Source organism: Anas platyrhynchos, chromosome 33 (genome assembly GCF_047663525.1).
Source record: "Anas platyrhynchos isolate ZD024472 breed Pekin duck chromosome 33, IASCAAS_PekinDuck_T2T, whole genome shotgun sequence".
Taxonomy (NCBI): domain Eukaryota; kingdom Metazoa; phylum Chordata; class Aves; order Anseriformes; family Anatidae; genus Anas; species Anas platyrhynchos.
The window spans coordinates 9,958,082-9,984,186 of NC_092618.1; the positions used below are offsets into that span (position 1 = coordinate 9,958,082).

At 67.5% G+C, this 26,105-nt stretch overlaps 1 protein-coding gene across 1 annotated transcript in view; it reads left to right on the forward strand.

The window, feature by feature from the left end:
* The window catches only part of RYR1 (ryanodine receptor 1), a 54,867-nt gene that overhangs the window by 20,738 nt on the left and 8,024 nt on the right, over positions 1-26,105 (forward strand). Inside the window, 56 exon segments of the mRNA XM_072030030.1 lie at positions 65-450; positions 544-670; positions 2,001-2,161; positions 2,729-2,894; positions 2,978-3,064; positions 3,460-3,686; positions 4,170-5,013; positions 5,088-5,288; positions 5,497-5,608; positions 5,695-5,838; positions 6,357-6,630; positions 6,959-7,073; positions 7,150-7,282; positions 7,670-7,764; positions 7,845-7,980; positions 8,457-8,643; positions 8,863-8,974; positions 9,072-9,192; positions 9,274-9,443; positions 10,234-10,454; positions 10,538-10,628; positions 11,338-11,478; positions 11,878-12,041; positions 12,242-12,320; positions 12,419-12,508; positions 12,756-12,896; positions 12,976-13,053; positions 13,508-13,583; positions 13,790-13,913; positions 14,145-14,260; positions 14,484-14,551; positions 14,937-15,058; positions 15,448-15,497; positions 15,674-15,734; positions 16,123-16,361; positions 16,687-16,768; positions 17,028-17,158; positions 17,750-18,064; positions 18,659-18,899; positions 19,028-19,115; positions 19,311-19,403; positions 20,038-20,052; positions 20,806-20,976; positions 21,081-21,140; positions 21,244-21,381; positions 21,708-21,820; positions 22,201-22,297; positions 22,391-22,497; positions 22,612-22,663; positions 22,757-22,840; positions 22,937-23,036; positions 23,534-23,613; positions 23,717-23,793; positions 24,201-24,274; positions 24,933-24,950; positions 25,961-26,041. Coding sequence (XP_071886131.1) covers positions 65-450; positions 544-670; positions 2,001-2,161; positions 2,729-2,894; positions 2,978-3,064; positions 3,460-3,686; positions 4,170-5,013; positions 5,088-5,288; positions 5,497-5,608; positions 5,695-5,838; positions 6,357-6,630; positions 6,959-7,073; positions 7,150-7,282; positions 7,670-7,764; positions 7,845-7,980; positions 8,457-8,643; positions 8,863-8,974; positions 9,072-9,192; positions 9,274-9,443; positions 10,234-10,454; positions 10,538-10,628; positions 11,338-11,478; positions 11,878-12,041; positions 12,242-12,320; positions 12,419-12,508; positions 12,756-12,896; positions 12,976-13,053; positions 13,508-13,583; positions 13,790-13,913; positions 14,145-14,260; positions 14,484-14,551; positions 14,937-15,058; positions 15,448-15,497; positions 15,674-15,734; positions 16,123-16,361; positions 16,687-16,768; positions 17,028-17,158; positions 17,750-18,064; positions 18,659-18,899; positions 19,028-19,115; positions 19,311-19,403; positions 20,038-20,052; positions 20,806-20,976; positions 21,081-21,140; positions 21,244-21,381; positions 21,708-21,820; positions 22,201-22,297; positions 22,391-22,497; positions 22,612-22,663; positions 22,757-22,840; positions 22,937-23,036; positions 23,534-23,613; positions 23,717-23,793; positions 24,201-24,274; positions 24,933-24,950; positions 25,961-26,041 — 7,876 coding nt within the window.

A 26,105-nucleotide genomic window follows, 5' to 3' on the forward strand; every position in this document is an offset into this window, starting at 1 on the left:
CCCACCCCCACCCCCTGCCCGTGCCGTGACCCCGTGTCCCCATTTGGGGGGGGGGTCCCCACAGGTGACACGGATGGACGGGACGGTGGACGCCCCCCCCTGCCTGCGGCTGTCCCGCCGTGCCCCCGGCCCCCCCGCCTCCCCCCCCGAGCTGCTGTTCCTGCGCCTCAGCCTCCCGGTGCAATTCCACCCCCGCTTCCGCTGCCCCCCCGGCACCACCCCCCTGCCCCAAGCCCCCCCCGAGCCCCCCGACGACGCCGGCCTCGAGCCCCTCTCCGAATTCGAGCGCCTCCGACGCTCGGCCGGTGCCCGACCCCCCGAGGGCGAAGGGGAGGGCGAGAAGCCCCCCGGGGGGGGCGCCCCCACCACCCCGGCGCCCCCCCCTCGCGAACAACCCCGGGGGGAGAATGAGAAGGACGCGGCCACCGAGAAGGGCAAGACCCGGAGGGGGTGAGTTTATGGGGGGGGGGACCCCATGGGTGCCCCTTTGGGGGTCCTGGGGGGGTGTCGGGGTGCCCCAATTCCCCCCCTACCCCCCCCCAGGTTTCTGTTCAAGGCCAGGAAGACGCCGTTCGCGCCCCCCCCGGCCGTGCCCACCGTCCCCCGCCTGGAGGAGGACGTGGTCCCCGACGAGCGCGACGACCCCGAGGTCATCATGAACACCACCACGGTACGGGGGCGGGCGCCCCCCCCCCCATGGACCCCCCATGGACCCCCCCATGGACCCCCCATGGCCCCCAGCCCTCCCTTCTGCCCCCCTCCCCCCAAATCCCGTGTCCCCGTGGTCCCCATCCCTGTGCCACCACGTCCCATTCCCGTGTCCCCGTCTCGTCCCCATCTCCCCGAGGTCCCCATCCCACAGACCCTGTCCCCATGGTCCCCGTCCCAACCCCTTAATCCCTGTCCCCTTCCCTTTGTCCCTATGGTCCCCATCCCTTTGTCCCCATCCCTTTGTCCCTGTCCCCATGGTCCCAGTGGTCCCCATCCCTTCAATCCTGTCCCCAAGGTCCCCACCCCAACCCTTTAATCCCTGTCCCTATTCCTGCATCCATCCCTGTCCCTTTGTCCCTGTCCCTTCCTCCTTGTCCCCATGGTCCCCATCCCTTCAACCCCATCCCAACCCTTTAATCCCTGTCCCCATAATCCCAGTGGTCCCCAACCCGGTCCCCATGGTCCCCATCCCTTTGTCCCTGTCCCTTTGTCCCTGTCCCTATGGTCCCAGTGGTCCCCATCCCTTCAACCCTGTCCCCATGGTCCCCATCCCTTTCTCCCCATCCCTTCGTCCCTGTCCCCAAGGTCCCCACCCCAACCCCTTAATCCCTGTCCTTGTCCTTTTGTCCCCATAGTCCCCATCCCAACCTTTTCATCCCCATCCCCATCCCTTCATCCATCCCTGTCCCCAAGGTCCCCATGGTCCCTGTCCCTTTGTCCCCATTCCTTCAACCCTGTCCCCAAGGTCCCCATCCCAACCCTTTAATCCCTGTCCCTATTCCTGCATCCATCCCTGTCCCTTTGTCCCTGTCCCTTCCTCCTTGTCCCCATGGTCCCCATCCCTTCAACCCCATCCCAACCCTTTAATCCCTGTCCCCATCCCTTCATCCATCCCTGTCCCCATAATCCCAGTGGTCCCCAACCCTGTCCCCATGGTCCCCATCCCTTTGTCCCCATCCCTTTGTCCCTGTCCCTATGGTCCCAGTGGTCCCCATCCCAACCCTTTAATCCCTGTCCCCATCCCTTCACCCATCCCTGTCCCTATGTCCCCATGGTCCCCATCCCTTCCTCCTTGTCCCCATGGTCCCTGTCCCCATAATCCCAGTGGTCCCCAACCCTGTCCCCAAGGTCCCCGTCCCAACCCTTTAATCCCCGTCCCCATCCCTTTGTCCCCATCCCCATGGTCCCCATCCCTTCGTCCCCACGGTCCCCACCCCTTCCCCATCCCTTTTCCCCCCGGGGGTGCCCCCACCCCGCAGCCCCCCCGCAGCCCCCCCATGTCCCCGCAGTACTACTACTCGGTGCGGATCTTCGCGGGGCAGGAGCCCTCGAGCGTCTGGGTGGGGTGGGTGACCCCCGACTACCACCAGCACGACCCCGCCTTCGACCTCTCGCGCGTGCGCACCGTCACCGTCACCATGGGCGATGACAAGGGCAACGTGCACGACAGGTGGGGGGGCCGGGGGGGCTGGGGGGGCTTCAGGGGGCTGGGGGGGACACTGGGGGGCTGGGGACATTAGGGGGGACACTAGGGGGGGTGGGGGACATGGGGGGACACCAAGGGGCTGGGGACATGGGGATATTGGGAGGCTGGGGATGTGGGGGGCACCCCCTATTCTCCCCCCCAAATTCCCACATTTTCCCCAAATTCCCCCAAACACCCTAATTCCTCACCCTAACACCCTCAATTCCCCCCAACACCCCCCAACACCCCTAATTTCCCCCAATCCCCCCCAATTCCCCTAATTCCCCCCAATTCCCCCCAACACCCCTAATTTCCCCCAATTCCCCCCTCAGTTCCTCCCCAATTCCCCTAATTTCCCCTGGTTCCCCCTCCAACACCCCCAATTTCCCCCAGATCTCCCCCAATTACCTCCCAATTCCCCCCAATTTCCCCCCAATTCCCCCCAATTCTCCCCCAACACCCCCCTAATTCCCCCCCAACACCCCCAATTTCCCCCAAATCCCCCTCCAACACCCCGAATTTCCCCCCTAACTCCTCCCAATCCCCCCCCAGCATCAAGCGCAGCAACTGCTACATGGTGTGGGGGGGGGAGTTCGCCAGCAGCACCCCCCAGGCGCGCGTCAGCCACAGCGACCTGGTGATCGGCTGCCTGCTGGACCTGGCCACCGGGCTCATGACCTTCACGGCCAACGGCAAGGAGATCAACACCTTCTTCCAGGTGGGACCCCCCCCCAAAATAAAACACCCCCGGGGGGGGCTGCGGGCAGTGCCCCCCACCCCGCTGACCCCCCCTTTCTGCAGGTGGAGCCCAACACCAAGCTCTTCCCCGCCGTCTTCGCCCTCCCCACCAGCCAGCACGTCGTCCAGTTTGAACTGGGAAAGCTCAAGGTGCCCCCCCCGGGACCCCCAGTATGGGGTGGGGTCCTTGGAGGGGGGGGGAGGTGGATCTGGGGTCTTTTGGGGTGGTGGTGGAAGAGGGGGGGGGGGTCTGGGTTGTGTTGGGGGGGATCTTGGGGGTTGTTGGGGGGGTCTTGGGGATGTTGGAGGGGGTCTGCAGGGTATTGGGGGGGTGGGGGAGATCTGAGGGGTGTTGGGGGGAGTTGGAGGGGGTCTGAGGGGAGTTGGGGGGGGTCTGTGGGGGTCTGTGGGGTATCGGCGGGGGTCTCTGGGGTATTGGGGGGGTCTGTGGGGGTCTGTGGGGTATCGGCGGGGGTCTACGCACTCAGACCCGGCTCCCTGGTGCCCCCCACCCAGCTAATTGCCCCCCCCTGCCCCCCCCCCAGAACATCATGCCCATCTCGGCCGCGATGTTCAGCAGCGAGCGGCGCAACGCGGAGCCGCAGTGCCCCCCCCGGCTGGCCATCCAGCTGCTGACCCCCGTCACCTGGAGCCGGATGCCCAACGAGGCGCTGGCCGTGGACACCGCGCGCATCAGCGAGCGCCACGGCTGGGCCGTGCAGTGCTCCGAGCCCCTCGTCATGATGGCCCTGCACATCCCCGAGGAGAACAGGTCGGGGGCGCGCCCCCCCTCCCCAAAATCCGCCCCCCAAGGGGAGGTGGGGGTCCCGTCCTCATGGACCCCCACCACTGACCCTGGGTGTTCCATCCCAAAGTGTCCCTATCCATGGGGTCCCCACGTGTCCCACCCCAATGTACCCCATCCTTGGGGACCCCAGGTGACCCTGTCCTTGGGACCCCATTTGTCCCATCTCTGGGGTCCCAAGTGTCCTACCCCAAGGTGTCCTTGTCTATGGGGTCCCCAAATGTCCCATCTGCTGGTGTCCCTGCGCTTGGGACCCCACTTGTCCCACCCCTGGGGTCCCCAAGTGTCCCACCCCAAAGTTCCCCTATCCCTGGGGTCCCCAAGTGTCCTGTCCACTGGTGTCCCACCCCGAGGTGCCCTTATCCATGGGATCCCCAAGCACCCCATCCCTGGGGGTCCCCAAACACCACCCCCTCACCGTGCCCCCCCGTCCCCCCCCGCCCCCCAAAGGTGCATCGACATCATGGAGCTGTCGGAGCGCCTGGACCTGCTGCGCTTCCAGTGGCACACGCTGAAGCTCTACTGCGCCGTCTGCGCCCTGGGCAACAACCGCGTGGCGCACGCGCTCTGCAGCCACGTGGACCAGGCGCAGCTCCTCTTCGCCATCGAGAGCCCCGAGCTGCCGGGGCCGCTGCGCGCCGGCTACTACGACCTGCTGCTGGCCATGCACCTCGACGCCGCGCAGCGCGCCCGCGCCTCCATGAGCGCCGAGTTCATCATCCCCATGACCGAGGCCACCAAGAGCATCACGCTCTTCCCCCCCGGCAGCCGCACGCCCGGCCCCCCCGGCGTGGGTCCCAGCGCCTGCCTGCGCCCCCAGCCCCATTTCGCCGAGCCCTGCTTCGTGCTGGCGGCGGGCGGCGGGCGGGCGCCGCTCAGCCCCGGGGTGCCGCTGGGCGCGCTGGGTGCCCGCGCCATCCGCATGCTGGCCGAAGCGGTGGCCGGGGGGGGGCCCCACGCCCGGGACCCCGTGGGGGGCAGCGTGGAGTTCCAGCTGGTGCCGGTGCTGAAGCTGGTGTCGGCGCTGCTGGCCGTGGGCGCGCTGGGGGACGCCGACGTGCGCCGCGTCCTGCGCATGATCGAGCCCCGCGTCTTCGGGGAGCCCCGAAAGGAGGCGGCGGCCGGCGAGGAGGAGGAGGAGGAGGAGGAAGAAAAGAAGGACGAGGAAGACGAGGAGGAGGCGAGGAAGAAGGCGATTGAGGCCGGAGAGCTGGAGGAGGAGGAGGAGGAGGAGGACGAGGGGCTGGAGGAAGGGCTGCTGCAGATGAAGCTGCCCGAGTCGGTCAAGCTGCAGGTGAGGGGGGCCCAACCAAAGGGGGGGGGTCCTTGGGGTGCTGTGCCCCCCCCCCGCTGACGCTGCGTCCGCAGATGTGCAACCTGCTGCAGTACTTCTGCGACCGGGAGCTGCAGCACCGTGTGGAGGCCATCGTGGCCTTCTCGGAGCGCCACGTGGAGCGGCTGCAGCGCGACCAGCGCCGCCGCTACGGGCAGCTGATGCGGGCGCTCACCATGTCGGCCGCCGAGACCGCGCGGCGCACGCGGGAGTTCCGATCCCCCCCCCAGGAGCAGGTGACCCCCCCCGGCCCGGGGACGCGCACGGGAAATGGGGACGGGGATGGGAAATGGGGACGGGGATGGGGACACCCATGGGGACATGGATGGGAAGTGGGGACGGGGATGGGGCCGTGCACGAGGACGCGCCCAAGGCCATGGTGGGAGTCGGGGATGTGCCCCAGGGGACCTCAGGACCCCCTGACCCCCCCGTGCCCCCCCCCAGATCAACATGCTGCTGCAGTACAAGGCGGGGGCGGACGAGGAGGAGTGCCCCGTGCCCGAGGACATCCGCGACGAGCTGCTCGACTTCCACAACGACCTGCTGGCGCACTGCGGTCAGCCCCCGATCCCCCACCCCTCCGACACCTCCCTGTGCCGCCCCCCCCCCCCGACCCCCTGACCCCTCCCCGTGCCCCCCCAGGCATCGAGCTGGAGGGCGAGGAGGAGGAGGAGGCGGAGGAGACGTCGCTGCGCCACCGGCTGCTGGGGCTGGTGCAGAAGGTGGTGGGGATGCGCAAGAAGGCGCCCGAGGAGGAGGCGCCCCCCGAGGAGCCCCCGGTGCCCAGTAAGGGGGGGGGGGGGACGGGGCTGGGGAGACTGGGATTTTGTGTGCTGGTTCCAGAGCCCAGCAGGGATGTCCCTAGGGCATGGTGGAGCTGTTCCCGAGGTGCCAATGGGGCTGTCCCCAAGGTGCTACCCAAGCTGGCCGCAAAATGCCATCGGAGATGTCCCCAAGGTGCCAACCGAGGTGTCCCCAAAGTGCCAATGGGGGTGGCCCCAAAGTGCCATCAGAACTGTCCCCAGGGCACCATCGGAGATGTCCCCAAGGTGCCAATGGGGCCACCTCAAAGCCATGGCCAAGCTGTCCCCAAGGTGCCAATGGGGGTGGCCAAAAAATGCCATCAGAGCTGTCCCCAGGGCACCATTGGAGCTGTCCCCAAGGTGCCAACTGAGCCGTCCCCATGGCACCGGCAGGCTCGGGCTGTGCCAAACCATCCCCGAGGCACCGGAGCCATCGGACGGGGGGGGCTGAGGTCCCTCTGTCCGTCCATGGGGGCTGAGGTCCGTGCGTCCCCCCCCCAGGCACGCTGCAGGAGCTGATCTCGCAGACGATGGTGCACTGGGCGCAGGAGTCGTTCATCCAGAGCCCCGAGCTGGTGCGGGCCATGTTCAGCCTCCTGCACCGCCAGTACGACGGACTGGGCGAACTGGTGCGCGCGCTGCCCAAGGCCTACACCATCAGCGCCCACTCGGTGGCCGACACCACCGAGCTCCTCGAGTGCCTGGGCCAGATCCGCTCCCTGCTCATCGTGCAGATGGGCCCCGAGGAGGAGAACCTGATGATACAGAGCATCGGGTGCGCCCCCAGCCCCAGGGGCACCCCGGGGTCCTTTGGGTACCCCACGGCCCCTCACGGATGGTCTTTGGGGCACCCCAGGGTCCTTTGGGCACCCCAGGGTACCTCATGGGTGGCCTTTTGGGCATCCCACAGCCCCTCATGGGTGGCCCCTTGTGCCCCCCACATCCCCCTTGGGCACCCCTCCAGCACCTCCTACCCCCCCCATCCCCCACCATTGGGTACCCCCCAGGTACCCCCCACTCCCCAATCACCTCCAGGCCCCCGGGGGCTGTGTCCCGGTGCCCCCCCCAGCTCCGTGACCCCCCCATGTACCCCCCCCCCCCAGGAACATCATGAACAACAAGGTGTTCTACCAGCACCCCAACCTGATGCGGGCGCTGGGCATGCACGAGACGGTGATGCAGGTGATGGTCAGCGTGCTGGGCGGCGGCGAGTCCAAGGTGAGCCCCAGAACCCACCCCCCTGAGCCCCCCCGCACCCCCCCAGACCCATTTTTCACGCCTGCCCCCCCCCCAGGAGATCCGCTTCCCCAAGATGGTGACCAACTGCTGCCGCTTCCTCTGCTACTTCTGCCGCATCAGCCGCCAGAACCAGCGCTCCATGTTCGACCACCTGGGCTACCTGCTGGAGAACAGCAGCATCGGCCTGGGTGAGCCCCCCCCGCGCCCCCCCCGCGCCCCCAAACATCACCGCAAGCCCCCTCCTGCCCCCCGTGCTCCCCCCTCCCCGGGCTCTTTGCGCCCCTCTAATCCCACCCAGCTCCCCAGGGTGCCCCCAACCTTCATCTGGTGCCCCCCATCCCCAGCTCAATGCCCTGGGGGGGGGGCACCAAAAAAAAAATTATCCTTTTTGCCCCCCCCAAAATCTCTGCACCCCCACCTGGCACCCTTGGCCCCCCACCTTGGCACCGTGGGGGTCCCCGCGCCCCATCCTTGGCACCCTGGGGTGCCCCGATCCCAGCCCGGCCCCCCCAACCCGGGTCCCCCCCACTCACCCTGACCCCCCCCACCTCTATATTGTGCCCCCCCCTCCCCAGGCATGAGGGGCTCGACCCCCCTGGACGTGGCGGCCGCCTCCGTCATCGACAACAACGAGCTGGCGCTGGCGCTGAAGGAGCAGGACCTGGAGAAGGTGCTGGGGGGGCTCGGGGAGGGGGTCGTGGGGAGGGGGGGGGGGGCCGCGGCCGTGACCCCCCCCGTGGCACCCCCCAGGTGGTGACGTACCTGGCGAGCTGCGGGCTGCAGAGCTGCCCCATGCTGCTGTCCAAGGGGTACCCCGACATCGGCTGGAACCCCTGCGGCGGCGAGCGCTACCTCGACTTCCTGCGCTTCGCCGTCTTCGTCAACGGTCAGCCCCCAAAATCCCCACACCCCAAAAAGCCCCCACACCCACAAAAAAGTCCCTGTGCCCCCCAAAAAGTCCCCGTGCCCCCAAAAACGTCCCCATGCCCCCCAAAAGCCTGTGCACCTCCAAAAGTCCCCACGTCTCCAAAAAATTCCCCGCGCCCCCAAAAGTCCCTGCACCCCAAAAAAGCCCCCATGCCCCCAAAAAAGCCTCCATGCACCCAAAAATGTCCCTGCACCTCCAAAAATGTCCCTGCACCCCCCAAAAAGCCCCCATGCTCCCCAAAAGAGTCCCCGCTCCCCCAAAAAGTCCCCGTGCCCCAATGGCACTATCCCCAAGTCCCCGTGCCCCCTGGGTCCCCCCTCTCCACCCCTGCACCCCAGGCTCCAGACACCCCCAGCTCCCTCCCACGAGCCCCAAAAAGTCTCCGCACCCCCTCCCCGCCCTGGGGGGGTCCCTGACGCCCCCGGTGCCCGCAGGTGAGAGCGTGGAGGAGAACGCCAACGTGGTGGTGCGCCTGCTCATCCGGCGCCCCGAGTGCTTCGGGCCGGCGCTGCGGGGCGAGGGCGGCAGCGGGCTCCTGGCTGCCATCGAGGACGCCATCAAGATCTCCGAGGACCCGGCCCGCGACGGCCCCACCGTCAAGAAGGACCGGCGGCGGGAGCTGTGCGTGGGGCGGGGGGGGCACTGGGACCAGTACCGGGACTGGGATGGGGACGGGGATGGAGATGGAGATGGGGACCCTGCGCGTGGGTGCGCCCTGAGGCTGTTGGGGGCTGTTGAATGTCCCCGTGCTGGGTGCCCCCATGTCCTGGGGGGTGCTGGGGGGGTGCTGGGGGGGGTGCTGGGGGTCTCCTGACCCCTTTTCCTGTCCCCACCCCACAGGTTTGGGGCCGAGGAGCCGCACGAGGAGAACCGGGTGCACCTGGGCAACGCCATCATGTCCTTCTACGCCGCGCTCATCGACCTGCTGGGCCGCTGCGCCCCCGAGATGCACGTAGGGAGCGGGGCTGGGGGGGGCTGGGGGCGTCCCCGGGGGTGTCCCCGTCCCCAAAAGACCCCCCCCACGCGTCCCCCTCGCTCTCCTCCTGCAGCTGATCCAGGCGGGCAAGGGCGAGGCGCTGCGCATCCGCGCCATCCTGCGCTCCCTGGTGCCGCTGGACGACCTGGTGGGCATCATCAGCCTCCCCCTGCAGATCCCCACCTTCGGCAAAGGTGGGCACCGGGGGGGGGCAAGGAGCAGGGTGGGGGGGCGGTGTGGGTGCTACCCCCGCACCCATGGGTGCTGTGCCCCAGACGGGAACCTGGTGGAGCCGCGGATGTCGGCCAGCTTCGTGCCGGACCACAAGGCGCCCATGGTGCTGTTCCTGGACCGCGTCTACGGCATCGAGACGCAGGAGTTCCTGCTGCGCCTGCTGGAGGTCGGCTTCCTGCCCGACATGCGCGCGGCCGCCTCGCTCGACACGGTGAGTCGGGGGGTGCGGGGTCCCCCCAAATCTGCCCCCGCCCCGCTGAGGGGTTTCGGGGGTCCCCCGGTGCCGGGGGGAGGGGTGGGGTGCCCCCAAACTGCTCCTGTCCTATGGGATGGGGATGGGGTCCTCAAAGCTTTCCTTGTGTTGGGGGATGGGGTGGGGGTCCCCTTGTTCTATGGGGTAGGGTGGGGTCCCACAAACCTTCCCTCTCATTCCATGGGATGGGGATGGGGTCCCCCTTGTCCTTATGGGGTGGGTATGGGGTCCCCAAACCTTTTCTTGTCCTATGGGATGGGGATGGGGTCCTTTCATCCTTACAGGATGGGTTTGGGGTCCCCCTTGTCCTTATGGGGTGGGGATGGGGTCCCCTCATCCTTATGGGGTAGGGATGGGGTCCCCCAAACCTTTCCTTGTCCTGTGAGATGGGGATGGGGTCCCCTCACCCTAGGGGCCAGGAACAGCCCCCCCAAACCTTCCCTCATCCCATGCAATGATGATGGGATCCCCTCACCCCATGGGACAACACCAGCCCCCAAACCCCCCCTTCCCCCCCAACCCACATCAGCCCACTCCCCACCACCTGGCACCCCATCCAATGACCCCATAACCCCCCATTACCCCCCCATAACCCCCCATTACCTCCCCATAACCCCCCATAACCCCTCATTACCCCCCCATAACCCCCATATAACCCCCCATATAACCCCCCATTACCCCCCATTACCCCCCATTACCCCCCATTACCCCCTATAACCCCCCCATTACCCCCCCATGACCCCCCCAGGCCGCCTTCAGCACGACGGAGATGGCGCTGGCGCTGAACCGCTACCTGTGCGTGGCGGTGCTGCCGCTCATCACCAAGTGCGCGCCGCTGTTCGCGGGCACCGAGCACCGCGCCATCATGGTGGACTCCATGCTGCACACCATCTACCGCCTGTCCCGCGGCCGCTCCCTCACCAAGGCGCAGCGCGACGGCATCGAGGAGTGCCTGATGGCGCTGTGCCGGTGGGGACCCCCCCGAACCCCTCCCCGTGTGTCCCCCCCCTGACGCCCCCCGGCCCCCCGGCCCAACCCCGTGCCCCCCCCAGGTACATCCGCCCGTCCATGCTGCAGCACCTCCTGCGCCGCCTCGTCTTCGACGTGCCCATCCTCAACGAGTTCGCCAAGATGCCGCTCAAGGTGGGCCCTGCGGGGTTTTGCCCCCTCCCCCCCATTTTCCTCGGGGACCCCGTGCGTCCTCCTTGACCCCACATCCTCCCCTGACCCTGACCCTGTGTCCTCAAATGACCCCATGTCCCTAAATGACCCCGTGCATCCTCCTTGACCCCGTGTCCTCCCCTCACCCTGATCCTGTGTCCCCAAATGACCCCATGTCCCCTCCTCACCCCATACACCCCCCTGACCCCATGTCCTCAAATGACCCCATGCACCCCCCTGACCCTGTGTGTCCCCCCTCCTGACCCCATATCCCCCCTGACCCCGTGTCCCCCCCAACCCTGTGTCCCCAAATGACCCCATGTCTCTAAATGACCCCGTGTGTCCCCCTTGACCCCATGTCCTCCCCTGACCCTGATACTGTGTCCCCAAATGACCCCATGTCCTCCTGTGACCCCGTGTCCCCAAATGACCCCATGCAACCCCCTGACCTTGTGTCCCCAAATGACCCCATGTCCCTCCCTTGACCCTGTGACCCCTCCTGACCCCATGCACCCCCTAACCCCATGTCCCCCTCTGACCCCATACACCCCCCCGCCCCCATGTCCCCAAATGACCCCGCATCCCTCCCCTGACCCCATGTCCCCCCAACCCCGTGTCCCCCCCAACCCTGTGTCCTTCCTTGACCCCATGTGTCCCCACATGACCCCGTGCCCCCCGTGCCCCCCCCCAGCTGCTGACCAACCACTACGAGCGCTGCTGGAAGTATTACTGCCTGCCCAGCGGCTGGCCCAACTACGGGGTGAGCTCGGAGGAGGAGCTGCACCTCACCCGCAAGCTCTTCTGGGGCATCTTCGAGTCCCTGGCGCACAAGGTGGGGGGGGCACGGGGGTGGGGGAATGGGGATGGGGAGGGATTTGGGGTCGTGGGGATGGGGAAGTGGGGTTGGGGTGGGGAAATGGGGGTCAAGAGGGATTTGGGGACACCAGGGAGGGGGATGTGGGGGTCGAGGGGGATGTAGGGTTGGAAAAATGGGGGTCAAGAAAGATTTGGGGTTGTGGGGATGGGGACATGGGGGGGGGAAAAATGGGGTTGGAGAGGGCTGGGGAAATGGGGCTGATGATGGGGCCACAGGGACGAGGCACAGAACCCTACAGGGCTGGGGCCGTGTGTGGGGGTCCGTGGGGGTCTGCGGGGATCCGGGGACCCCGCTGGGGGCTGGAGAGGCCCCGGGTCCCATCCCTGTCCCCCCCCCATCCCCGTCCCCCCCCAGCGTTTCGACGCGGAGCTGTACAAGCTGGCCATGCCGTGCCTCTGCGCCATCGCGGGCGCGCTGCCCCCCGACTACGTGGACGCCAGCTACTCCTCCAAGACCGAGAAAAAGGCCTCGGTGGACGCCGAGGGCAACTTCGACCCCAAACCCGTCGAGACCCTCAAGTAGGGACCCCCCCGGACCCCCCCGGACCCTCCCCAAATCCCCCCCCCTTTGCCCCACAGCGGCTCCATCCCCACTGCACCCTGGGGCTGCCGGGGGGGGTTATTGTAGGGCCTGGCCCCTCGCCCCATATCCCTGTGCCCCCCCCACCCTATATCCATGTCCCCCCCACCCTAAATCTCTGCCCCCCCCCCCCTTTTAGTGTCATCATCCCCGAGAAGCTGGACGGCTTCATCAACAAGTACGCCGAGTACACGCATGAGAAGTGGGCGTTCGACAAGGTGGGGACCCCCCCCCATGTGCCCCGGACCCCCCCCCAAATGGCTGGGACCCCCCCTCGCAATGTCCCAGCCTGTGTCCTGTGTGTGCCCCCCCCCAGATCCAGAACAATTGGACCTACGGGGAGACGGTGGACGAGGAGGCCAAGACGCACCCCATGCTGCGCCCCTACAAGACCTTCTCCGAGAAGGTGCCGAGACCCCGTACCCCCATATCCCACCCCACGTCCCCCCCCCCACCCCATATCGCCCCCCATGACCCCCCCCACCCCATGTGCCCCCCCCAGGACAAGGACATTCCCACCAGCCCATCAAGGAGACCCTGAGGGCGATGCTGCCCTGGCTGTGACCCCCTCTATGTGTCCCCATGTGCCCCCCCATGTCCCCCTCCCCCATTAACACCCCCCCAATGTCCCCCCCCCTTGTGCCCCCCCCCAGGACAAGGAGATTTACCGCTGGCCCATCAAGGAGTCCCTGAAGGCGATGCTGGCCTGGGAGTGGCTGCTGGAGAAGGCGCGCGAGGGCGAGGAGGAGCGGGCAGAGCGCAAGAAGCCGCGCAGGATCTCGCAGTCAGCCCAGGTGGGGGGGCTCCGGGACCCCCCCCCCAACCCCTCCGACCCCCCCACGCTGAGGTTTCCTCCTGTTCCCCCCCCCCCAGGCCACCTACGACCCCAGCCACGGGTACAGCCCCCAGCCCGTCGACCTCTCGGGGGTGACGCTGTCGCGGGAGCTGCAGGTGAGGGGTGACGGAGACCCCCCCCCCCGACCCCTGTGTCCCCCCCATGTCCCCAAATGACCCCCCTGTCCCCAAATGACCCCGTGCACTCCCTGACCATGTGTCCTCCCCAATGCTGTGTCCCCAAATGACCCCATGTCCCCAAATGACCCCATGTCCCCACATGACCCCGTGACCCCAAATGACCCCGTGTCCTCCTGTGACCCCGTGTCCCTAAATGACCCCATGTGTCCCGCTTGACCCCATGTCCCCCCTAACCCCATGTCCCCTCCTTACCCCATACACCCCCCCGACCCCATGTCCCCAAATGACCCCGTGTGTCCCCCTTGACCCCATGTCCTCCCCTGACCCTGTGTCCCCAAATGACCCCGTCCCCCTGCTGACCCCATGCACCCCCCTGACCCCATGCACCCCCTGACCCCGTGCCCCCCCCCGACCCTTTTTCCCCCCCCAGGCCATGGCGGAGCAGCTGGCCGAGAACTACCACAACACCTGGGGCCGCAAGAAGAAGCAGGAGCTGGAGGCCAAGGGTGAGCCTCCCGCCCCCCCCGACCCCCCCCGGGGCACAGCACCCATGGGTGCTGCCCCCCCAACTCCCCCCCAGTTCCTACTCCTCACATCCCCCCCCCATGGGTCCCACCTCCTGGGTGTCTCCCACGGGTGCTTCACCGGGTGCCCGCCCCCACCCATGGCTGCCCCCCACCCATGGGTGCTGACCCGGGGGGGGGGGTCCCAGGGGGGGGCTCGCACCCCCTGCTCGTGCCCTACGACACGCTGACGGCCAAGGAGAAGGCGCGGGACCGCGAGAAGGCGCAGGAGCTGCTCAAGTTCCTGCAGCTCAACGGCTACGCGGTCACCCGGTGGGTGCTGGGGGGGGGGTCCCGGGGGGCTGGGGGGGGGTCCTGAGGGGCTGGGGGGGGCACGGGAGGGGGTCCTGAGGGGATTCAAGGAGGGGACGCAGAGGGGTTTGGGGGCGAGGTGGGGGTTTGGGGGTTTATTGGGGGGTTTTGGGGGGGTTTGGGGTTTATGGGGGGGTTGGTGTTTTTTTTTGGGGGGGGTGGGGGCTGAGGTGTGCCCCCCCCACTGCACAGGGGGCTGAAGGACATGGAGCTGGACACGTCGTCCATCGAGAAGCGCTTCGCCTACGGCTTCCTGCAGCAGCTGCTGAAGTGGATGGACATCTCGCAGGAGTTCATCGCCCACCTGGGTACGGGACCCCCCCCCCGAGACCCCCCCCATCGAGAAACCCCCCCCCCCCCCAAGCCACCCCCCCTTGGTGCTCCCCCTCTCCTGGGACCCCCAAATTTCCCCCCCCATTGCCCCTTTGTGTCCATGTCCCCCCATCTCCCTGCCCCCCCCCACGTCCCCAGTGCCCCCCCCACGTCCCCAGTGCCCCCCCCAGCCCCTGACCGTCCCATTTCCCCCCCCAGAGGCGGTGGTGAGCAGCGGGCGGGTGGAGAAGTCCCCCCACGAGCAGGAGATCAAGTTCTTCGCCAAGGTCAGGGGGACCCCAAAATTGGGGACCCTTTTAGGGTATTTGGGGCCCCTTTTGGGGGTGTTTTGGGTCTGTTATGGGGCTCTTGGGGTCCTTTGTGGGGTGTTTGGGGACCCTTTTGGGGTGCTTGGGGTTCCTTTTGGGGGCATCCCACCTGCTGGGGATCCCCCAGGGCATTTTTGTGCCCTTGGGGGGGTCCTTGGGGTCCCCTGGGGGGGGTGTCTGGGGGCTCCGCAGCTATTTGGGGTCCCTTATGGGGGGCTTTTGGGGGCGCTACTTGGGGTCCCGCATCGCTGTTGGCCACAGGGGATTTTTGGGGTGCCGGCGGAGGGAGGGGGCGTCTCCTGGGGGGGTGCGGCCGCCCCCTGAGCCCCCTGCCCCCCCCCAGATCCTGCTGCCCCTCATCAACCAGTACTTCCACAACCACTGCCTCTACTTCCTCTCCACCCCCGCCAAGGTGCTGGGCAGCGGGGGCCACGCGTCCAACAAGGAGAAGGAGATGATCACCAGGTGGGGGGGCTGGGGGGGGCACGGGGTGCCGGGACCCCCCCCCCCCAGGGCGTGGGTGGGGTATTCGGGGTGCCACGTCCCACCCCAATGCCCCCCGTTCTGGCTGGGGAGGTTGGGGTCCCCCCTACAGCTTGGGGTCCCCCCTACATTTTGGGGTTCTCCCCCATATTTTGGGGTCCCCCCCTACAGCTTGGGGTCCCCTTTACACCTTGGGGTCCCCCCCAAAATTTTGGGGACCTCCTTACAGATTGGGGAGGGTCAGAATCCCCCCCCCTACATCCTAGGGCCACCTGGGGACCCCCCCCAGGTTTGGGGGTGCGCGGGGACACCCCCAAGGTTGGGGGATTTGGGGGGATTTGGGGGACCCCTCCCTAACGCTCCTCCTTCAGCCTCTTCTGCAAGCTGGCCGCGCTCGTCCGCCACCGCATCTCCCTCTTCGGTAAGGGCAGGTGTGGGGCAGCCGTGGGGCAGGTGTGGGGCAGCCATGGGGCAGCCATGGGGCAGCAGTGGGGCAGGTGTGGGGCAGGTGTGGGGCAGGTGTGGGGCAGCCATGGGGCAGGTGTGGGGCAGCAGTGGGGCGCCCCAGCAGCCCCTCACCCCCTCCCCGTCCCCCAGGCACGGACGCCCCAGCAGTGGTGAACTGCCTGCACATCCTCGCCCGCTCGCTGGACGCCAGGTGGGATGGGGACCCAGTGCCTCCCAGTACCTCCCAGTAACCTCCCAGTAACTTCCCAGTCCCTCCCAGTAACCTCCCAGTCCCCCCCAGCCCCTCCCAGTGCCTCCCAGTAACCTCCCAGTCCCTCCCAGTGCCCCCCCCAGTCCTTCCCAGTGCCTCCCAGTAACCTCCCAGTGCCCCCCAGTCCCTCCCAGTAACCCCCCAGTGCCCCCCCAGTGCCCTCCCAGTCCCTCCCAGTAACCCCCCAGTGCCCCCCCAGTGCCCTCCCAGTGCCCCCCAGTCCCTCCCAGTGCCCCCCCAGTCCCTCCCAGTCCCTCCCAGTGCCCCCCCAGTCCCTCCCAGTGCCCCCCAGTGCCCCCCAGTCCCACCCAGTCCCCCCACTCCCCAGGACGGTGATGAAGTCTGGCCCCGAGATCGTCAAGGCGGGGCTGCGCTCCTTCTTCGAGAGCGCGTCGGAGGACATCGAGAAGACGGTGGAGAACCTGCGGCTGGGGAAGGTGACGCAGAGCCGCACGCAGGTGAAGGGGGTGGCGCAGAACATCAGCTACACCACGCTGGCCCTGCTGCCCGTCCTCACCTCCCTCTTCGAGCACCTGGCCCAGCACCAGTTCGGGGACGACGTCATCCGTGAGTGGGGGGGGTCAGGGGGGCTGATTTTGGGGAGGGGGTCACGGTAGGGGGTTGGGGACAAGGGGGTGTAGTGGAGGGTTGGGGGTAAGGGGAGGGGGTTGGGGATGGGGGGAGGTCTTTGGGGACAAGGGGGACACTTTGGGGACAGGGGGAGCATTTTGGGGATGGGGGGGACACACCAGGGACACTGGGAGCTCTTTGGGGGCTGCAGGGACCAAGGGGTGCATTTGGGGACAAGGGGGCGCGTTGGGGATGGGACAACGGGGGGGGGTTACGGGGGCCACCAGGTTGGGGACCCCCCCCAAATGTCCCCTCCCCGCAGTGGACGACGTGCAGGTGTCCTGCTACCGCATCCTCTGCAGCATCTACTCGCTGGGCACCACCAGGAACCCCTACGTGGAGAGGTGAGGGGGGGGGGGGGCAGTTTTGGGGGGGCCGTAGGGTGCCCCTGGTGGCTTTGGGGTGGTCTTGGGGTGCCCATGATGGCCATGGCCATGGGGTGCCTCTGGGGGCTTTGGGGTGGCTTTGAGTTGCCCATGGTGGTCTTTGGGGTGCCGGTGGCAGCTTTGGGGTGCCGGGGGGTGACTTTGGGGTGCAGGGGGGGGTTTTGGGGTGCCGGGGGGGCTTCGTGGTGCCCCTGTCTGAGCGCCCCGGTGCCCGCAGGCAGCGCCCGGCGCTGGGGGAGTGTTTGGCCCGCCTGGCCGCGGCCATGCCCGTGGCCTTCCTGGAGCCGCAGCTCAACGAGTTCAACCCCTGCTCCGTCTACAGCACCAAGTCCCCCCGCGAGCGGGCCAGTGAGTGGGGCAGGGCCCCCCCCAAAAAGACCCCCACCCCCTCCTGGGGCAGCCCCGAGACCCCTCTGCTCACCCCCGGGTTTGGGGACCCCCCAGCTCCAGAAGCTTTGGGGCTCCCCCATTGCTCCCCCAATGCCCCCTTTTTCGCCCCAATCCCCAATATCACCCCCATATCACCCCAATATTAGGGCCCCCCAACCCCACATCCCCCAATGCCCCCATTTAGCCCCCTATCCCCAACATCACCCCAACGTCACCCCAATATCACCCCAATATCAGAGCCCCCCAACCCCATGATCCCCAACCCCATGACCCCCAATGCCCCCATTTGCCCCCCTATCCCCCATATCACCCTCATATCACCCTAATATTGGGGTCCCCCATCTCCAATCCCCCAACCCCATGACCCCTAACCCAATGACCCCCAATGCCATGACCCCCAACCCCATAACCCCCAACGCCCCCATTTTCCCCCCAATCCCCAATATCACCCCCATATCACCCCAATATCAGGGCCCCCCAACCCCACGCCCCCCAACCCCACGCCCCCCACCCCCCCATGCCCCCCCTCACCCCCCCCCTATCCCTCAGTCCTGGGCCTGCCGGGCCGCGTGGAGGAGATGTGCCCGGACATCCCGGACCTGGAGCGGCTGATGCGGGACATCGGGGGGCTGGCGGAGTCGGGGGCGCGCTACACGGAGATGCCGCACGTCATCGAGGTGACGCTGCCCATGCTCTGCAATTACCTCCCCCGCTGGTGGGAGCGCGGCCCCGACACCCGCCCCCGCGGCCCCTGGGCCACCGCCGTCACCGCCCAGCACCTCAACGCCCTCCTGGGCAACATCCTGCGCATCGTGGTCAACAACCTGGGCATCGACGAGGCCTCCTGGATGAAGCGCCTGGCGGGTGGGCGGGGGGCTGGGGGGGTGGGGGGGCTGGGGGGTGGGAGGGGTGGGGGGGATCAGGGGTCCTGCGGGGGGGCTGGTGGACATGGGGGGTCTAGAGGTGGTGCTGGTGGTGCTGGGCAGGTCCTAGGGGTGGTACTGGTGGTCCTAGAGGTGGTGCTGGTGGCCCCAAGAGGGTCCTGGTGACCCCAAGTGCACCCTGGTGACCCTAAGAGGGTGGTGGTGACCCCAAAAGGGTCCTGATGACCCCAAGAGCACCCTGGTGGCCCCAGGTGGCCCCAAGACGATGGTGGTGACCCCAAGAGGATGGTGGTGACCCCAAGAGCATCCCGGTGACCCCAAGAGGGTCCTGGTGACCCCAAGAGGATGGTAGTAACCCCAAGAGCTCCCTGGTGGCCCCAAGAGGGTCATGGTGGCCCCAGGTGACCCCAAGAGGATGGTGGTGACCCCAAGAGCATCCTGGTGACCCCAAGAGCACCCTGGTGGCCACGGGAGGCTCCTGGGACACTACCGTTGCCCCGGGGCAGTCCCAAGGGCGGGCACCACATCCCCAATCCCAAATCCCCAATCCCCAATCCCCAATCCCGCCCCGCAGTGTTCGCCCAGCCCATCGTCAGCAAGGCGAAGCCGGAGCTGCTGCGCTCGCATTTCATCCCCACCATGGAGAAGCTGAAGAAGCGCGCGGGGAAGGTGGTGGCCGAGGAGGAGCAGCTGCGCATGGAGGCCAAGGCCGAGGCCGAGGACTCGGAGCTGCTGATCCGCGACGAGTTCTCCGTGCTCTGCCGCGACCTCTACGCCCTCTACCCCCTGCTCATCCGCTATGTGGACAACAGCCGGTGCGCAGCGGGGATGGGGTGGCTTTTTGGGGTGGGGGGTGGCTTTTTGGGGCTGGGGGTGTTTGGTTTTGGGGGGGGTCCTCATGGGGATGTCGCCGTCCCCTGACGTGGCCGCGGTGCCCCCCCAGGGCCAAGTGGCTGACGGAGCCCAACTCGGACGCGGAGGAGCTGTTCCGGATGGTCGGGGAGGTTTTCATCTACTGGTCCAAGTCCCACGTGAGCTGGGGGCACTGGGGGCACTGGGACAGGAGGATGTGGGAACACTGGGGGCACTGGGACGTTATGGTGGCATTATGGGGACGCTGGGATATGGAGACACTGGGGACACTGGGACATTATGGGGACACTGGGGACACTGGGACATGGGGACGTGGGGGGACATGGGGGGGCTCAGCCTCGTTCCCCCCCCAGAACTTCAAGCGGGAGGAGCAGAACTTCGTGGTGCAGAACGAGATCAACAACATGTCCTTCCTGACGGCCGACAGCAAGAGCAAGATGGCCAAGGTGGGGGTGTCCCTGCCAGGGCCCCCCCAGAGACCCCAAATCCCCCCCGTCCTGCCCCATAGGGCTCTGCATCCCTCCCGACCCACCCGGTGTCCCCAAACCTCCCCAACCCCCCCCCAGTGCCCCCAGACCCAGCCATCTCCATCCCTCCCAACCCCTCCCAGTGCCCCCAGACCTCCCCAAATCCACCTGGTGTCCCCAAACCCCCCCAGTGTCCCCAAACCCAGGTATCTCTATCCCTCCCAACCCCTCCCAGTGCCCCCAGACCCACCCAGTACCCCCAAACCCACCCAGGACCCCCAGACCCAGCCATCTCCATCCCTCCCAACCCCACCTGGCACCCCCAAACCTCCCCAAACCCACCCGGTGCCCCCAGACCCACCCATCTCCCTCCCTCCCAACCCCCCCAGTGCCCCCAAACCTCCCCCAACCCCACTCGCTGCCCCCCAACCCTCCCCTTCCTCACGGGTCCCCACCCTTCCCCTTCCCCCCAGCCCCCTCCTGCCCCTCCCCGGTGTCCCCCAACCAAGGGTCCCCATCCCATCCCAACCCCCCCGTGCCCCCCCGGGCCGTGGTGGCGGGGGCTAACGCTGTCTCTTCTCTCCTGCCCTTGGCTGCGGGCGCTGGCACCTAGTCCGGAGACGGCCAGGTTAGCGGGGCCGCGCCGGGCGGGGGGGGGGCCGCCGCGGATGGGACCCCCAGGAACCCCCCCCGGGTCCTGCTCCGTGGACCCCTGGGGCTGCTGGAGCTGTGGCAGGGGGGTCCTGATGTCCTCACGGCACGGGGGTCCTGGCGCTGGTGCCCCCCATCTTTACGGCACGGGCTCTCCCCCCCCCTTGGTGTCCCCATTGCTGTGGTCCTGTGGTGAGGGGCTCCTGGCCTTGATAATGGGGTCCCCATGGCCTCAATAATGGGGTCCCCATGGCCTTGATGGAGTCTCCATGGCCTTGATGGTGTCCTCACAGCCTCAATAATGACCCCATGACCTTGATGGGGTCCCCATGGCCTTGACAATGATCCCAAGGCCTCAATAATGGGGTCCCCATGGCCTCAGTGATGACCCCGTGGCCTTGTTGGGGTCCCCATGACCTTGACCATGACCCCATGGCCTCAATAATGGGATTCCCATGGCCTCGATAATGACCCCATGACCTTGATGGGGTCCCCATGACCTTGACGATGACCCCATGGCCTCAATAATGGGATTCCCATGGCCTCGATAATGATCCCATGACCTTGATGGGGTCCCTGTGGCCTTGATGGTGTCCCCATGACCTTGACCATGACCCCATGGCCTCGATGAGCTCCCCATGACCTTGACACCGCCACCCCCTTGGCCTTGCCGATGCCCCCACCCCACGGCCGGGCTCGGCGGCTCTGACACCCCCGTCCCCGTGGCCAGGGGGGCGGCTCGGAGCAGGAGCGGACGAAGAAGAAGCGTCGGGGCGACCGCTACTCCATCCACACCTCGCTCATCGTGGCCACCCTGAAGAAGATGCTGCCCATCGGCCTCAACATGTGCTCGCCCACCGACCAGGAGCTCATCGCCCTGGCCAAGGGCCGCTACGCGCTGGTGGGTGGTGGTGGTGGGGGCTGCAGGGTGCGGGGGGCACCCCCCAGGGGGGGGGACACGCGGCCCCTGAGGTGTCCCCGTGTCCCTGTCCCCCCCCAATGCAGAAGGACACGGACGAGGAGGTGCGCGAGTTCCTCAACAACAACCTGCACCTGCAGGGCAAGGTGAGGGGGGGGGTCCGTGGTGCCCCCACCGTGTCCCCATCATGTCCCCTTCATGTCCCCATTGTGTCCCCACCATGGCCCCACCGTGTCCCCGTGTCCCCAGTGCGAGAACTCCTCGTCCATGCGCTGGCAGCTGGCCCTGTACCGCGCCATGGCCGGCAAGGCCGAGGACTCCGACAGCCCCGAGAAGATCGTGCGCAGGGTGCAGGAGGTGTCGGCCGTGCTCTACCACCTCGAGCAGGTCGGGGGGGGCCTGGGGGGCTGGGGAGGGGTCCCTGAGGGGCTCCTGGGGGTCCTGAGGGGCTCCTGGGGGTCCTTGGAGTGCTGCTGGGTGCCTTGGGGGGCTCTGGGGGGCTGGGGAGGGGTCCCCGACGTGCTCCTGGGGGTCCCCGAGGTGCTCCTGGGGGTCCCCGACGTGCTCCTGGGGGGTCTCCAGATGTCCATGGGGGTCTCTGGGATGCTCTGAGGACCCGTGGGGATGCTCTGGGGGTCCCTGGGGAGCTCTGGGGATGCTCTGGGGGTCCCGGGGGGCCCCGGGGGCAGCGCGGTGACGCCCCCCGCCCGCAGACGGAGCACCCCTACAAGTCCAAGAAGGCCGTGTGGCACAAGCTGCTCTCCAAGCAGCGCCGGCGCGCCGTGGTGGCCTGCTTCCGCATGACGCCGCTCTACAACCTGCCCAGGTGGGACTGGGGGCAACTGGGGGCAACTGGGGGCAACTGGGAGCCTGCTGGGGGCAGCTGGGAGCCTGCTGGAGGCAGGTGGGGGCAACTGGGAGCAGCCCAGAGCCTCCTGGGGGCAACTGGGAACCTGCTGGAGGCAACTGGGAGCCTGCTGGGGGCAGCTGGGGGCAACTGGGAGCAACTGGGAGCAACTGGGAACCTGCTGGGGGCAGCTGGGGGCAACTGGGAGCAACTGAGAACAGCCCAGGGACTGCTGGGGGCAACTGGGAGCCTGCTGGGGGGCAACGGGGCAAGTCCTACGGCCTTCTGGAGGCAACTGGGGATAACCGGGCACCTACTGGGGGTAACTGGGGGTAACTGGGAGCAACTGGTCCCCGCAGGCACCGCGCCTGCAACATGTTCCTGGAGGCCTACAAGCTGTCGTGGCTGGTGACCGAGGAGCACCCCTTCGAGGACCGCATGATCGACGACCTCTCGGTGGGCACGGGGGGTCTGGGGGGGTCTGGGGGGGGGTCACAGGCTCAGGACCCCCCCCGCTGACCCCAACCCCCCCCCGTGTCCCTGGGGTAGAAATCGGGGGAGGAAGAGGAGGAGGAGGAGGAGGAGAAGGACGCGAAGCCGGACCCCCTGCACCAGCTCATCCTGCACTTCAGCCGCACGGCGCTGACGGAGAAGAGGTTGGGGGGGGGTCCCCAATTTGGGGGGGGTCCCCAAATTTGGGGAGTGGTCCCCGTGTTGGGGAGGGGCAGCCCCTAAGCCCCCCCCCCATCTCCCCTGTGCGCCCCCCATAGCAAGTTGGAGAAGGATCACTTGTACATGGCGTACGCTGGCATCATGGCCAAGGTGGGTCCGTTAATTAATTAATTCATTAATTAACTAATTAATTAATTTGGGGGGGTGTCAGGGGTTAACCCCCCCCCCCGTGACCCTTTCCAGAGCTGCCACATCGAGGAAGGGGGTGAGGAAGAGGAGAAGAAGGAGGACGAGAAGGAGGAGGAGGAAGCTGAGGATTCGTTCGAGGTGGGTGGGGGGCGACCCCCCCCCAGGACCCCCTCCCCCAGGTCCTGCAGCCCCCCCATGACCCCCCCCCCCCCCAAAATAATCCCCCCCCTCCAGGAGAAGGAGATGGAGAAGCAGAAGCTGCTGTACCAGCAAGCCCGGCTGCACACGCGCGGCGCCGCCGAGATGGTGCTGCAAATGATCAGTGCCTGCAAAGGTGGGGGGGGACCCCAAAATGGGGGGGGGCTGGGGGCACCCCGAAATGTGGGGAGGGTCCTGGGGGGCCCTGAAATGGGAGGGGGTCCTGGGGGAACCCCGAAAATGGGGCAGGGTCCTGGGGGCACCCCAAAATGGGGGGGGTCTGGGGGGACCCCAAAATGTGGGGGGGTCCTGGGGAGACACAAAAATAGAGGAGGGGGTCCTGGGGTGTCCCAAAAATGGGGGTATTGGGGGCATCCCAAAAATGGGGGGGTCCTGGGGGCACCCCAAAAATGTGGGGGGGCTCCTGGGGTGCCCCAAAACTTGGGGGGGGTCCTGGGGTGCGCTGATATCCGGGAGGGCCTTGGGGCACCCTAATATTTGGGGGGGTCCTGGGACACCCCAATATTTTGGGGGGTCCCAGGGCTCCCCAACACTTTGGGGGGGTCCTGGGGCTCCCCGAACTTTTTCTGGGGGCCCCGGGGGGGGTCACTGAGCCCCCATTGGTGCCCGCAGGGGAGCGGGGGGAGATGGTGTCGTCCACCCTCAAGCTCGGCATCTCCATCCTCAACGGGGGCAACGCCGACGTGCAGCAGGTCGGGGGGCCGGGGGGGGTCAGGGGGGGCCGGGGGGGGGCTGGGGGTGTCCGTGTGTCCGGCCGGGTGCCCACCTGTCCCTGTGTCCCCCCTCCCCCCCCAGAAAATGCTGGACTACCTGAAGGAGAAGCGCGAGGTCGGCTTCTTCCAGAGCGTCCAGGCGCTGATGCAGACCTGCAGGTGAGGGGGGGGGCAGGCTGGGACCCCCCCCCAATCACTGGGACCCCTCCCCAAACATTGGGACCCCCCCCACAACCATTGGGACCCCTCCACAACTATCGGGACTCCCCCCAGTCACTGGGACCTCTCCCCAATTGCTGAGACCCCTCCCCAACCATTGGGAGCCCCACAACCACTGGGACCCCCCCCAAACATCAGGACCCCCCCATGCCCATCAGGACCCCCCCCAACCACCATAGACCTCCCCATCAGGACCCCCATAGGTTCCCCATTGCCCCCCCCACCCCCCATGAACCCTTTTGGGGGGGGTCAGACTCAGCCTGGGGGGGGTGCGAGGGGCGCTCTGGTGAGGGGGGGGGGCTCTTGGTGACCCCCCCCCCCCCCAATTTGTCCCCCCTCCCCCAAAGCGTCCTGGACCTGAACGCGTTCGAGCGGCAGAACAAGGCGGAGGGGCTGGGCATGGTGACGGAGGAGGGGACGAGTGAGTGGGGGGGCCCTGCCCCAGGGACCCCCCCGGGGAGCGGGATTTTGGGGGGGGGGGGGGGGGGCTGCCATCGGGGGGGGGGGGTCCCCGTTCTGCTCCCCCCGTCCCATCCCCCACAGACCTTGCTATTAATTGTGGCTCTCATCCTCTAATGCCCCCCCCGAACCCAAATGACCCCCCCTCGAACCCAAATAACCCCCCCCAAACCCAAATAACCCCCTCCAAAAAATCCTAATCCCCCCCAAAATGCAAATAACCCACTCCAAAATCCCCAATACCCCCCCCAAACCCTAATACCCCCCACCCTAATATTCCCCCCCAAACCCTAATACCCCCCCAATACCCCCCCAAGCCCTAACACCCCCCCAGACCCTAATTACTCCCTAAACCCCAATACCCCCCCCAAACCCTAATTATCCCCCCAGACCCTAATTCCCCCCCCAGACCCTAATACGCCCCCCAGCCCTAATTCCCTCTGGGTCCTGGTAGCCCTTACAGGGTGTCCCACCTACCCCTGACCCTAATCCCCCCCTGGCCCCTATTTGGGGCTACCTGCACCCCAAATCCCCCCCCCCGTTTCCCGAAGCCCCTCCCGGACCCCCCCCCGCTCACCTCCTCTCTCCCCTTCTCTCCCCGTCCCGGCTCCCGGCGGCAGTCATCAGCCGTGAGAACGGTAAATACCCGACCCCATAGGGGCTGTAGGGCCGGGGGGGGCGTTATAGGGTCTGTAGGGCTGGGGGGCTGTATTGGGGTCTGTAGGGCCAGGGGCTTGTATTGGGGTCTGTAGGGCTGGGGGGTGTTATAGGGTCTGTAGGGCCTGGGAGGCTTATAATGGGGTCTGTAGGGCTGGGGGTGCTGTATTGGGGTCTGTAGGGCCGGGGGGCGGTGTTATAGGGTCTGTAGGGTCAGGGGGGGTTTATAGAGTCTGTAGGGCCAGGGGGCTTATAAAGGGGTCTGTAGGGTCAGGGGTTGTAGGGTCTGTAGGGCCAGGGGCTTATAATGGGGTCTGTAGGGCCGGGGGTTGTAGGGTCTTTAGGGTTGGGGGGGCTGTATCGGGGTCTGTAGGGCTGGGGGGGCTGTATTGGGGTCTGTAGGGCTATGAGGAGTTGTTGTGGGGTCTGTAGGGCCGGGGGGCTGATCGCAGAGCCTGTAGGGCTGTGGGGTGTTATTGTGGGGTCTCCAGGCCGCAGGGTGTTGTTATGGGGTCTGTAACAACAGGGGGGCTCCTGTAGGACCGGGGGGCTGCGGGGTGACCTTGTAGGGTCAGCAGGGCCCCGGCTGCTGCTGTAGGGTCTGTAGGGCAGGGGGTGTCCCTGTAGGGCCGGGGGGGCTCTGGTGTCCCCGCAGCATGCCTCACCCCGCTTGTCCCCGACCCCCAGCCCCGCTGGCTGCCCCCTCCCCACGCTAACCCCACTGCCACCCCGGCGTGTCCCCGAGTCACCCTGGGGTGTCCCCACATGACCCTGGGGTGTCCCCGTGTCACCCTACAGTGTCCCCAGGTCACTGTGGGGTGTCCCCACGTCACCCTGGGGTGTCCCTGTGTCACCCCGGGGTGCCACCCTGCCACCCGCTGCATGGGGGCCTCCCCCACGCCCCCCACTGCCGCCACCCCCCGTGTCCCGACGCCCCCCACCCCGGGGTGCCCCCGCGGCGCCCCCTGACCCCGTCCCCGCGCCCCCCCAGGGGAGAAGGTGATGGCAGACGACGAGTTCACGCAGGACCTCTTCCGCCTGCTGCAGCTGCTCTGCGAGGGGCACAACAACGGTACGGGGGGGGGGGGACGGGGGGGGACATGGGGGGGACATGGGGAGGACGTGGGGGGGCCGCT